Here is a 12735-nt window from a genome sequence, read left to right as displayed (position 1 = left end):
ATTATTTCAATTATAATTTTTTGTTAACCCAATGAAAGTGAAATCGTTAGTTCTGCTAAAGAACCTCTCCGACTGGAAGAAACAAAAGGAATAAGGTAAACGCACCGATGAATGAACACTTAAAGAATGTTTGTAACTATTAAAATTGAATTTTAAATGATAATATTTAAATAAATAGATTTTTTAATATCTATACCTTTTGTGCGTTTCCAGAGTAGATCATCGAGTACAGTAGCGTCCGTTTAATTGTCAAGAGACTCGGGGATTCGCTTGGCGAACAGTTATTGAGGGAATTCGACCGATCAATAGCGATTACTCGGTGTCCATCGAGCGGTGAAAAAAATGCGTCTATTAACCGGGAACTACTGTGAAATCCGTAAGTTCGTATTCTGGTGACGGTAATTGTAGGAAAATATCCACAGGAATGGCGGAATTGGTTCTGAAAGATGGTTTCAAGAATCAAGATTGTATAATTTCGCAGTTTATCTTTCACGAGTACAGATTCCGTAGCCGGTTAACGATTTCGAGTGGGATAATAATGAACGGGCCCTTCCCCCCGTCGCGTCGCAACAATATACCATATATAAAAAAAAAATCGGTTCACCGATTTCTTTCTTTTTCGTACTCTGTCGCCGAGAGTGTATCGAAACACGTTCCTTCGTTCGTGGTTCTCCCATTTCGGAACGCCATGATATGTGATGCCTTCGTTTCTCGCGTACGATCGATCCAAGATAGAGATACGTAGATTCGAGAAGCTTAAAGTTTAATCGAGCTCTCCTTTGGTTCATCGGTCTCACCTGAGCGAATGGATGGCGATATGATTGCACTGATATGATAGTTTTCGTTGATAGGTAGTCTCTCTCCACCCCTCTGCCCCGTGATTCTCCACCGTCTTCGACCATACATATTACCATGATTTTCGTGAATCCTCAAAGGACTCTTCAACATCGATTCGCAACTCCCCTAATTTCACACGAATACCCAGAGACGAACCGGTGATTTGTGTGTGTATGTATGTATGTATATATGGTTGTTGGAAATTCTCGGTCACTTAAAAACAAGCTTACGCCTAAGTAAAACTCCATATGGATAACGGACAACGGAATTTTGGCACGGACGACACGACCGTTCGCCGAACTGGAAACGGTCACGCTCGAGGACGACGCTCGGAGATACAGCAAAATCTTCCATTAACGCTCAGGAGCGCTTTCGAGCAGTTATCGTATAGGAACACGATTTTTGCGATCTATGAACTGCATTTCGGGCAGAGTCTAAAAAAGTGTATGGAACCTCCCCAATGTAGTGGAGGTGAAGAGAACTTCCACGGTTAATGATAAGTCTATGCGAGTGTTTTAGAAAATAAACGAAATTTTGCTTTTCTCGGCCATTCTAGCTGCTGAATGTCTCATTCTGTACCACTGTGCAACGATACGCGTTTTTATACAATTCTTTTTTTTTTTGTTTAAATAATATTCCTCGGTTTCGTCCTCGAGCTCATCGAAACCAGCCACTAGAGTCCGATCCATCGTCGAAATATCAATGCGCACCAGATAGAAAAAGATAAGACAGTGGGGGTGTGTGTTTTAATATCGATCGAGATCAAACAACACGTGGCTCGGTGCCCGTGGGATCTACGGATCCACAGAACGCGATAAAAAATTGTGCTCTCTCGATTTTGTATATACGATGCTCGAGTTGGCGGGTAACCGACGACGCTAGTCGCGGATAACGGAAATAATCTTTTCGTTTTCTCTTTCACTCACACTCTCTTTTTGAACAAATAAACTCCTCGTGGATCGCGGCTCGTGAGACCAATCGAAAAACGGAGTGTGGTTCTCTCGTGTGCTTGCGAAATATGTTCAAGAAACGGCTAAAAATACGCTATCGACAGAAAGTTCGGTAGCACATCTACTGTGTCTATATATCTCTCTCTATATACGCGCAGGTAGTCCATAAAGATGCAAACACATCGTGTATCCTCTTAGAATCTCGTTCAACCCCTTCTCTATAAGACACGTCATGGGTCCACAACGGTACAAATACACCGTATCGACAATCTCTCTCTTTATAAACGCGCCGCAAGTCTGTAGTATCAACAATACATCATTCCAAATGGCATCTCAACAGCCATCAAAAATCGTCAAAAATTCGTGGGAAAAAATGGGAGGAGAGGGCGTTGTCACAGAACGCCGCGATCCGTCGAAGAGGATCGAGAGTTTGGCGCCTCCTAAAATCGCAAGACACGCGAAGGGAACGGAAGTCGACCTACCGTCGCGCGGAAGAAAAAGAAGACGAAGAAGACGTAGAAGAAGAAGAAGAAGCTCCACGAATTCACAATATGTGTTTGTCGTCGCACACCGATTGGCCCCGAAAAAATCATCAGGATATACACATTCTCGCTAGATCATATTATACACTCGTGCACGTTTCTCTTCTATCACTTACACCATCACTTTCTCTCTCTCTCTCGTATCAAACACTCTGTATGTGTGTTGCATATGTGTATGTACACAGGGTCCTCCAAGAGTTTCGGAACGGTCAAATGTCTCGGAAACAAAGGATTTTGGATAAAAATATTTCAGACGAAAGTTTTCGGGTTTTTAAAGATCGATATTGAACTGTCATATCCGTTTTACCTTGAGTGGAGGGGGTCAACATATTTTTTTAACGCAGCATTCTTAAAGCTAACAGCGAAACCTTTTCGGTACACTGGTTCATGACCTTTTTTTGTACAGAAATTTTCTCAAAGGTCAAACGAATATAACCATTTAACAGGATTGTTAAAACCGTTGCCTGAAACATTTTTTTCAAAAATACTTTGTTTCTTTTTAGATATTTGTCCATCCCAGAACATTTGGAGGACTCTGCATAACCTCGTGGCGATCGTGTCCATTTTTTTTTCTCTTTCTCTCTCAGCCGGCCTTTCTTTTCACACACGCTCGCCGAGGGTCGATCTCTCGTGAGGTCGTATATATCCGCCCCTTTGACTAGACACTATTTAACCTTGCACTTAAATATATAACAGCGAGTACGTGTGATGTATACGTACGGATACATTCATACACGGATAACGTGGGTGTTAACGCGCGTGCATCAGGTTGTCGAGGAATTGACACGCTCGGGGAAATAGAAACAGAGCCATTATACACACTACCGTGTGACGATTCAATTCCAGATCACTGTTGTACTTATAGGGCGAGATTCATCAACCAATTTCCCATAGCGATTCGCAATTTCTGGACAACCACTGAACAACACACACACGCGCGAGTCTCCGTCGATATGCCCGAGAGTATCAACACGACGTCCTACCTTGAATATACAAAATTCTATGTACAATTCACCACTACGAGTGTCGTCGACCGACTCTTGCGCCAACATTTCGGACCAGTTGTCCGCGTATACTATCTCCGAAACAGATCGTCGTAAAGAGACACGTACGTGGCGCGGGCCATTTTACAGAGGAACGAAGACTCGGTGGAACGACGGTATTCCCTCGATACATGATCAGTATTAAGAATTCACCGAAATACGGTATTCCCTCGGATGAAAAACAGTGATCGATAGCGTACACAATCGATAACTTCGACCGTGGATCATGGAACGAGGTAATACCGTACAGTATACACGTACAGTCTGCTCCCGAGTCTCCCGGGCCCGCTGGATATCCGAAACAAAAGGTACCGTTCTACTCTCTACATGTCGCGACAATGGTCACACCCGCTACTCGGGGTCAGCGTCTACAGAATCCTCGGGAGGAGATCTGGACCTGATCTGGGCCTGGCAGAACGGTCCGAGAGGCTCTGGATCGGTACACGGCTACGCACGCGTCTGTTCACAGAAACGATCTGCCCTCTCAACAATCGAGTGTTCGGTAACAATGCTACTAAATCGTAGTACAACACATCTCTCTCTCTCGCTCTCTATCGTAATATCGCCGGTGGGAGGGTCGTTCGGTGCCTCCCATAAACGGATCGTGTGCGCGCAATATGGAACGGGCGGTCCACAAATGGCGAAAACGTCACCTAAAATCGGCCACGTATTCTCCACTCGCGACGCCATCTTAGAATACAAAGAAACCCCGTTTCTGGCGAAGGTTCCAGCCGATTTTCAATAGGGATCTACAGCGAAATCGGCAGCACCTTGCGCGTCGAAGAAGGAAAAAAACCGCCGAGTCGCTCTAATTAGCGTCTCCTCGTGAACGCTGTGACACGATTGCGCGGTCTACGCGTATGTATATATGTACACTACCGGCCAAAACTATGGGACCAGAGCTTGATAGAACAGTAACTCATTAATATAATAAAAGTCACGGATCGGTACTGTATACAAAATTACTTCCAATAAGTTTCAGCACATTATTTTTTATCAAATCTTTGTGGATCGATATTTTTCTTCTTCTTTAATTCTTAGACCTGCTCTCAAACTTTTGGCCGGTAGTGTACGTATGTTTGTGTGTGTGTGTGTGTGTGTGTACGACACAGAGTAGTACAAGAAAATAGTAAAGAGGGGGGAAAAAAGACGCTAAAAATCTGGGTCAACGCGTGTGCCAGCTCGTGTGCGTGGCGTATGTATGTGTGTCTCTCTCTCTCTCTCTTTGTGTAATTCGACGTGTCCCGAGAGTAATAAAATCCTAATTAGCGTCGTTACAAAAACCTTACAACTATTCAACAAAAACCAATCTCGTAACAACTTTTACCTAGTTATTCTCGTATCTCGTTCGCGTGTTCCGTACACGTATGTATCTCTCTACACCTACATATCGAACTTGCCCCTATTATAATGAAGAAACGGCCCCCGAAAGATCGCTCCGCGCGACAGTCTCGAACGTTTTACAAAAAAAAGAAAAAGAAAACAAGGGAAATACTGGTATAGCTCTTGGCGGTTCGTTGGTCGCGAGAGAGACGGAGGGAGATCCATCAAGATTTCGTCGGATTCGATCGATTCGTCTTCGCAACGATCACGTCCCTCCCTCTCTTATGATAAGCTCGAGATGGCCGACGTGTCGCGAAAGAAAACAAGTGTGCTCAACTTGAATGATTCTTCATCGTGCACCATCGACCACAAGCGGCAAAAAACATTCGAGCCATTCTTTGCAGGTGCACAGCAGTATATTCCGACGGCGGGCGCTTATCGCATACTACAGTCTGCTTAACCTTAAACGAGCTTCTCTCGACGTCGACGAGCAAACTTGTCGCGGAATTAAAAAAGGACGCTCTGTGGCCTCGTGGAAAAACCTATAAAATGTGCGCAGAGTATAAAAATTAAAAAGTATCTTTCTCTCTTTCTCGGTTGTGCACACGTGTCGGATTCGGTAACTGCTCGCCGATTCCGAGGAGAATGACGACGGGCCTGTATATCAATCGTACCGTCACGGATCCAGTTCCTGATCAGTTTGGAACTATAGAATAAGTTTATTATGAATATCCATCATAGAATATTTTTTACAATAATTCTATACCATAGAATAAGGTTATTATGATAAAAGTTTCTTGTATTTTGAAATTCATACGTAAAGTCTGATTGCTCTGAGTGAGATACAGATGTATGATTTAGGTGATCAGAAATTGCTCTCTTGGCATTTCTTACTTTAAAAGTTACATTATAATTCACCTATTATTAGTTTTGCACTTCTGTTAATACCAAACGTAGAATCACCACACAATAAATTTTCTCGTCATTTTTCTACCTCGTTAGTTACTCTTAAGTGATCAGGAACTAGGTCTGTAACGTTATACCGTTAAGAATGAATGGCGCGACACGCCGCCAGATCGGAGAGAGAAAAGAAAGAAAACGAGAGAAGACGCGGGAGAACACGTTTTTCTTTCCTCTAAAGAGTGTCGCGCGGGTCATCATCGAGAGGGGCAACAACGCTGCTCGCCTCGATTCGGTTACATCACAGAGCACTTCTCCTTCAGGCTGATCGCGTTGTTGCTCTGTACCGGTTGCAACGAGACCGAACGATTCTTCTCGAGCATCAACAGGTCCCGGAACAGCGCGTTCACGTTGTGGTTCGTTTTCGCGGAGGTCTCGAGGAAACCACATCCCCAATTCGCCGCCTCCGCAGCGCCCTCGCTCAACGACACCTCGCGGACAGACGGGCTCTCGTCGCATTTGTTCCCCACCTTTACACAGAGACAGAAGAAACGGATCAGATTTTGTAAATCTACCTTGTCGAATTATCGATCAGGATTTCATTTGAAGAATGCAATAAAATCAAGGTTTTAACGAAGTCTAATACTATTGTGTGTTACTATTAAACGTAGTAGAACTTTTAACAAAGAATTCAAGATTCTGTTCCATTTTAATTATTTAGATATTAGTGTCCGGAATTCTGAAGTTGCAGAAAATCTGTAGTCTAGCGATAAGTATCGATTTCGAGAAAATTCATCCTTGCACCGTGGTGTCCGAGAATTTTCCAACTGACCCTATATATCGGAAAACGGGAAATCCACCGAGGGAACGGTAAAAGTCGAGGACAGGGGACCAATAATGGCGAGAAACTTCGAGGTGTCTTACCAGCATGATAGGTATCTGGGATACGTCCTGTCCCTTGAGCTCCCTAATAATGGCCCAAATCGGTCGTAGCTCCTCGAGGCTCTGCCGCGAACACACAGAGTACACTAGAATGAACGCGTGACCCTTGCTTATTGATAGCCGTTGCATCGCTGGAAACTGATGGGACCCGGTTGTGTCCGTGATTTGCAGCGTGCAAATGTTCTTGTTGCAGCTGATCACCTGAAACAAACGTCCGAGAAGACTCGATCTACTCTAGTATACACACAACACGTATCTACACATTTCTTCTGTTCAATGTTTGTCGCGACACGGATCCGAATTCTTCACAGTAAACGACGGAACACTGTATTTTCTTATTTTCTTTTTTCTTTCTTCTTCTTTTTAGCTTTGATCCTAATTATGATCCTGAATTATTAAGTTTAATTTTATTATAATATGCTCATTCTATTATTATTGTTATAACACGGCAACGGGTCCTCGACCAGTTCTCCATCGAGATAACGAGCAGCGGAATAATTTCTCTTTTTCAAGAGAGAGAACGTTCAAAGACAATTTCTCTAGTGTCCACGAAGCACCTGGCGGAACACAGATCGTGTATTCAAGTGGTGTGTCTCTACTTGATCATATTTTTCATCGTGGAACCTGCATTAAATCACCGGTAACGGGTTCCCTCCCTTCCCCACTAGAACGTAACGAGGAGCAACGAGGCTTTTATATCGGTCTGAATAGGACGGATTTAAAATTGGAGGATTTTCGATTGCGATTCTTTCCCTGATTCGCGTCGAATCCAAATAGATCGAGGGAATAAAAAAAGAAAAGACAGAAAAAAGCTCGTTTCCCAAAGATCGACCTCGTGGGTGTTTTATCTTCGAGCGGATCACTCGGAACACGATTGACGATCGCCTACGATCACACACCTTTTGCATCATGCGTGAATCATCGACGAAATGTCAGACGGTTTGCGTCATGCTAGCCATCCCCGCGGCTCATTGCTTATCTGATCCCACGGAATATCTATTATCGCCGTCCCGTCCGACACATGACGCGGCTGTACTACTCGCCGCCGTCGCCTGTCCGATCCAATTCCACGCTGCTTGTTCCATTAATTATTGTGGGCTCGCACGATTCCCGTCTCACCCGTCGAATCGATCCTCCAGACTATGTTTAATCAGCGTTAAAGAGAGACACGTCTCGTAAGAAAAAGAAATCCCATTTCGCAATTTCCCCCAATTTTCCGATGTCTCGATTGCTCCTAATTTCGCAACTTTATCCCATTTCCTCGAAAGCGAACGCGTAGAAAACGTTTTACATGCTTACCTGTCTATAAGTGTCCTCGATGGTGGGTATGTAGGACTCGCGGAACGTTCCTTTCACGAAACGAAGCACGAGGGAACTTTTACCGACGCCGCCCGCCCCAAACACCACCACGCGGTAATCGTTGCTCTGCTCCGGCATCCTGACATCTGCCGTCCCGACGATCACGATCCCCCTGGATCGGGGTCCCTTCCGCAAAAACCCCTGAACCACGGCAACCAATCTGCAGACACGTCGGCAGACTAAAAACATGCGTGATTGAAATGATTTTCGTAAAAGTCACGATGGAACATAGTTACGAGAAGCAGACGGACAAGAATTCGTTTCCGCGATCTAGCAACTCGATCATGTGGATCTCGATCCCGTAAGACTACGAACCTTATGGAAATTTCTTCTTATTATTATTATTATTATTATTATTACGTGCGATCGATCATTCGAGGACGATTCTTGCCCGACTCTCCATGGCCTGCGACCCGCCCTCCGCGACCGCACTCTTGGACTTTATTTTTTTCCAGCTCTCTGCCAGCTCCGAGAATACACGTCGGTCGATTCGGACACGGCCATTAAGAATTGACGGGGACATGGGGTGGTATAGTCACGAATGGATGTTTCTGGATATCTAGATTATTGCGATAATTTGCGAATCCTCGAATCCTTGTAACCGAGGATCCGTCGATGATCCGTCGACGACTCATCGACGATTCATGCTTTCGTACTGGATCATTTAATGGAAGAACGTATGTATCTAAAGATCACACGGACACTCACTACAATAAAATGTATAGCTTTTCTTCGAATTTAATAAAAAATAAATACTAGATAAACCTTTGCGAAATTCGGGTTAAAATAGACCCAGGCATCGGTGGTGTGCCAGAATAAATCGAATGTAACCGCGAAGGTTAACTGGAGGGTCAACAACGTGACTTCTCAATTTACGATCCAGAAAAGAGAAATAAACACACACAGGCTTTGGTACGAGAGAAAAAAAGACGCTCGATAATCCTCCTGGCAGTCTATAGTACTCCCACTGTTGTATGTGTGTGTATGTCTATATCCGTATTCAACAAGTGATGTTCGAAAAAGAGAGCCCTTGTCATAGTCGAACAACCCGTCTGCCCACGCTCAGTGTTTCAGAGGAGAATTATAACCGGATACCCTAGGACGAATAAAAGAGAGAAAAGGAAACAAAGGGCGTATAGCCACTGTTTGTGTGTGTTTATGTTTGGTTGTGGACACTAGACAGGATGTAAACCGGCAAACAGGGATCACAGAGTGCTCCTCTCCTCTCTCTCAATGAGTCGCGTCGACACAAAGGGACTACCAGTGAACCACGTGGGGCCATTGTAACCCGTCGGAATCGATCCCCCGGAATGCCTTTCGAGTGTAGACGGACGACAAGAAGCTCAACTGGTTTCTTTCACAGTTTTCGAGCATCCGAAATAACGGATCACCTCTGGTCAATTACACCTTGATGAATCGTTGGGTCAATCTAAATCGAGTTGCACAAGTTTTAATTATTTTCTAGAATTTTGTAATCTCCTCTCTCCTCCTGAGCATGTATACCAAAGGGCTTATTGCCCGTTAAATAAATAAAAAGTATACAGTATGAGTGATTGCTCAAAAATTATGTATATATATATATATATATATACATAAATATAAAAGTAAACAGAACAGTAATTAAATTAGGGCGGCGCTATTGTTTTTCCACCCGCGTAGCTAACAACCCACTAACGGAGCAGACATCCATATCAGTTAAAATGGTACTTTTCACCCGACTCGATATTCTTGGTTAGTATACAATCAATTACGGGACAACATCCTGTACATTCCCTCGGTCACTGTTCGAAATTATTTGATTCAGATTCCACATGGTTCCATCGTTAACAACGTAACCCATTGAGAGGTAGACAACTAAGGGGGGGGGGGGTTGTTGTAACCGGCAGAGACAGAGATAGAGGACTGCGAACCCCATACGGCGGGTCAGGTGAGCAGAAATTCAAAACCACGACCACGGTTAAACGTGGCCGCGTCACACGGGGTGATCTCTCTCCCTCTCTTTCTAGTCACCCGATAAGATCACGGAGATCCCATGATGACGCGTGTGCAGGGAGGATCGCGGAGGGTCCCTCGCATAAACGATAAACCGTATATATGTGTGTATGTCTGTGAACCTGATCGAGCGGAGAGTAATGCGTGTCCTTCCTCTCGAGGAGAGACGAGATCTATTCCTGTAGATGTTCTGGGATCTTCCTCGAAATAACCACCAAACGGACGAGTATATGTCGGATCCAAATGGATCCTACGGTGTGTCGGAACGTCAAAGGATATTCGGCTTCACCGATTCTTCTTCGAACTAATATTCATCCAGCTGTAGACAACACTGTGTTGTGCACCCTGGTACACGCGTTGCTTTCCAATATTCCACTTGAATCCTTGACCAAATAAGAACCAACGTCACAGGATCCTCCTCGAGACATTCACGCTGTGTATCTGTCAGTGGACACGGTGTCTAAATTTCAGAAGGATTCCCCTTGGTGAATCCGCTGCAGTACTTTATTCCAAGATTTCCAGGATTCCACTACAGTTCCAAAATCCTCCTCCTTGGTCTATGGTTCACCAGGAACAACGACACCCGGTAGTAGGCAGGACAGGAGGCGATGTGTGCTGGAAGAAGGACGATGTGTCACTGAGGTAATTCGAAAACGATAACACACACCTGGTGGGGAACCCGTCGCGGGTGAGAGAAACGTGGACAACACACCGCTGACCCAGAGTCGGATACACACCTGCTCTGGTACTGGTCGTGCTCCCGGTTGCGTGAACTTTGACGAGGACGACTCTCCCGAAGGGAAACCGACGCGGCGCACGCCCTCCGCAACGAGGCTCACCCCACTCCGTGGGGGAGGCGTGTGTGCCCCACCCCCCCGCCCCTGATGCTTGGATGTGTAGGTGTGTTGCGCGTTAGGTGGGAGCGCACTACGCCAAAAGTGCCGGGGAAAATCAATAGCTCTTCGATGGTGTGCGTACATTCGTGCACCGTAGACAGAACACATACACCACCATCGGTTGCTATCTCCTTAGGCTTGCCACACGATTCTTCTCTCTTCCTCCTTCGTTTCACAGAGAGCCTCTTGCACACGTCCAATTACGATTCTTCTAGTGGCGACTATCTTCTATTCTAATAATACATCTATGGAAGTGCAATGGCCGAGGAAGGGCGTCTAAAGGTACTCCCCTAAAATCTACAGGTACAGATTCTTAGAGGCTACAGAAACGAGAGCAAGATATCAAAGTTATGGAATACTTGGATGACTTTATTGCTTTTCCCGTACTGGTACCACATTTCTTTCTTCCTATCCTATATATTCGTCCTAGAACCGTACACAGCTCGCGTAGTTCTTAACTTAAGAGTTAAAACCAATGTGTGCGTTCAGTTATCAGTCCTGCACAGTCTTTAGATTTGTAAAAATACTTGTCCCCTTTTATCAGTGAATTATTTAAACATCTTTCAAGAGAGGATTCTTTGTGACGCTATCGCTGCCTTCGTTTTCGATGGATTCGTAGGTCCATTTACGATTATTCCTAACAAAGAATGATGGAATTTAAATATTGCACTGCAACCCGATTTCTGTACACCAAGCTTGATTGATTGGCTTTAATCACAAATGCGCTGCACTTGTTCTCTAACCAAGGATCATTTCTAAAATTATGTGATTATAGGATGAATCAAGCAAGCCAGGTGCATAATTTTCTACGACATGAACCTGCACTCGTGACCACACTTGGTGGAAGAACATTTCGGACAAGGGAAATGACAACCCGCACAGGTCAGGTTAAGGCAATCGCACAGATCATCCCCTGTTTGAATATAGAATCCATTCTCATCGTACAAGGCGCATCTCTTGTAATTTTGGTAGACTCTTCTATGAAGCTTGCGCTTCTCCCTTTCGCTGTGTTCCGGATCAAAGTTCCTGAGAAACTTTTTTGTCACATTGTCGACGGCTCCCTGCCTGGAGCCTCGAGTGACTCTCTGCGAGAAACACGTGCTGATAATTGGCATACTACGTTTGAAATTCAGAACAGAAAGGGGGGCTTACCCTCTCAGCCCGTGGCGTAGCCTCTATATTAGTAAAGGATGAACTGTCACCAGAAGTCGAATTTCCCGTGTCCATGTCTGTCATTCGAAAACTTTAGACGAGGTTAAGAGTTGAGACTAGAAACGAGAGACATAATCCTCCAATCTTACACACTCTAACCTACGTTCGAAGAAGTCCCATTTATATCTTGCATCAGAGAGATCAGACGTTTCCAACGATTCAGTAACGAAATAATTGCAAACTCTCCGAAACTTAACCTACTCCACACATTCGAACCGCGAAAACTACGAAACAATAATTCTGCACATCAAATGAATACCACTAGCGCCACCTAGTGCTCTAAGGAATAACTTCCATACAAAAAATAAATTGTGCCGCCATCTAGCAACGAAATGTGCAAATTAAGAATGAAATTTATGTACAGTCGGTAACGTTGGGTACTGACACTGAAATGGTAATTGGGTTAGAAGCTTGAGCATTTTGCCGTAGATGGAGACACTTACTATTTCAACATGGAGTTTCCTATTGTGATGAAGGAAACTTTTCACTATTGTTGCAATTAGAATATTCAAAGTTACAAAAGGACTTGGAATATTTTCTAAGACAGATAGAATAGCTTGAACTTTGTTTTATCGACTAACCAAGATTAATGAGCATGAGAAAACTCTAATGAGATGTTTGTTAAAGCGAAAGGAACAATGATGAATGTTTTCAGTCCTAATACTTGTAACACTTAACCAAGATGAAAGGAATTACATACATATTTGTACACTTTATAAAATAATGTTAGGCGGGTTAC

General features: G+C 44.2%; 2 protein-coding genes across 2 annotated transcripts; both read right to left on the bottom strand.

Annotated features, from left to right (window-relative positions):
• Nucleotides 1-5891: 5891 nt before the first annotated feature.
• LOC107192702 (GTP-binding protein Di-Ras2) lies at nucleotides 5892-8051 on the bottom strand. The gene is made up of 3 exons (XM_015582025.1): nucleotides 7837-8051; nucleotides 6520-6738; nucleotides 5892-6125 (listed from the first exon to the last, which is right to left on the bottom strand). Exons 1-3 carry the CDS (start codon nucleotides 7972-7974, stop codon nucleotides 5892-5894), a joined length of 591 nt encoding a protein of 196 aa, XP_015437511.1. The 5' UTR covers nucleotides 7975-8051.
• Nucleotides 8052-10921: 2870 nt separating this feature from the next.
• Nucleotides 10922-12210, bottom strand: LOC107192701 (ARL14 effector protein). Its single transcript, XM_015582024.1, has 3 exons — nucleotides 11937-12210; nucleotides 11604-11869; nucleotides 10922-11421 (listed from the first exon to the last, which is right to left on the bottom strand). Exons 1-3 carry the CDS (start codon nucleotides 12018-12020, stop codon nucleotides 11337-11339), a joined length of 435 nt encoding a protein of 144 aa, XP_015437510.1. The 5' UTR covers nucleotides 12021-12210; the 3' UTR covers nucleotides 10922-11336.
• Between the last annotated feature and the right edge of the window lie 525 nt (nucleotides 12211-12735).

Source organism: Dufourea novaeangliae, unplaced genomic scaffold (assembly GCF_001272555.1).
Source record: "Dufourea novaeangliae isolate 0120121106 unplaced genomic scaffold, ASM127255v1 scaffold392, whole genome shotgun sequence".
NCBI lineage: Eukaryota > Metazoa > Arthropoda > Insecta > Hymenoptera > Halictidae > Dufourea > Dufourea novaeangliae.
Note: the sequence above shows the minus strand (reverse complement) of the source record. Positions and strands in the feature narration are given on the sequence as shown.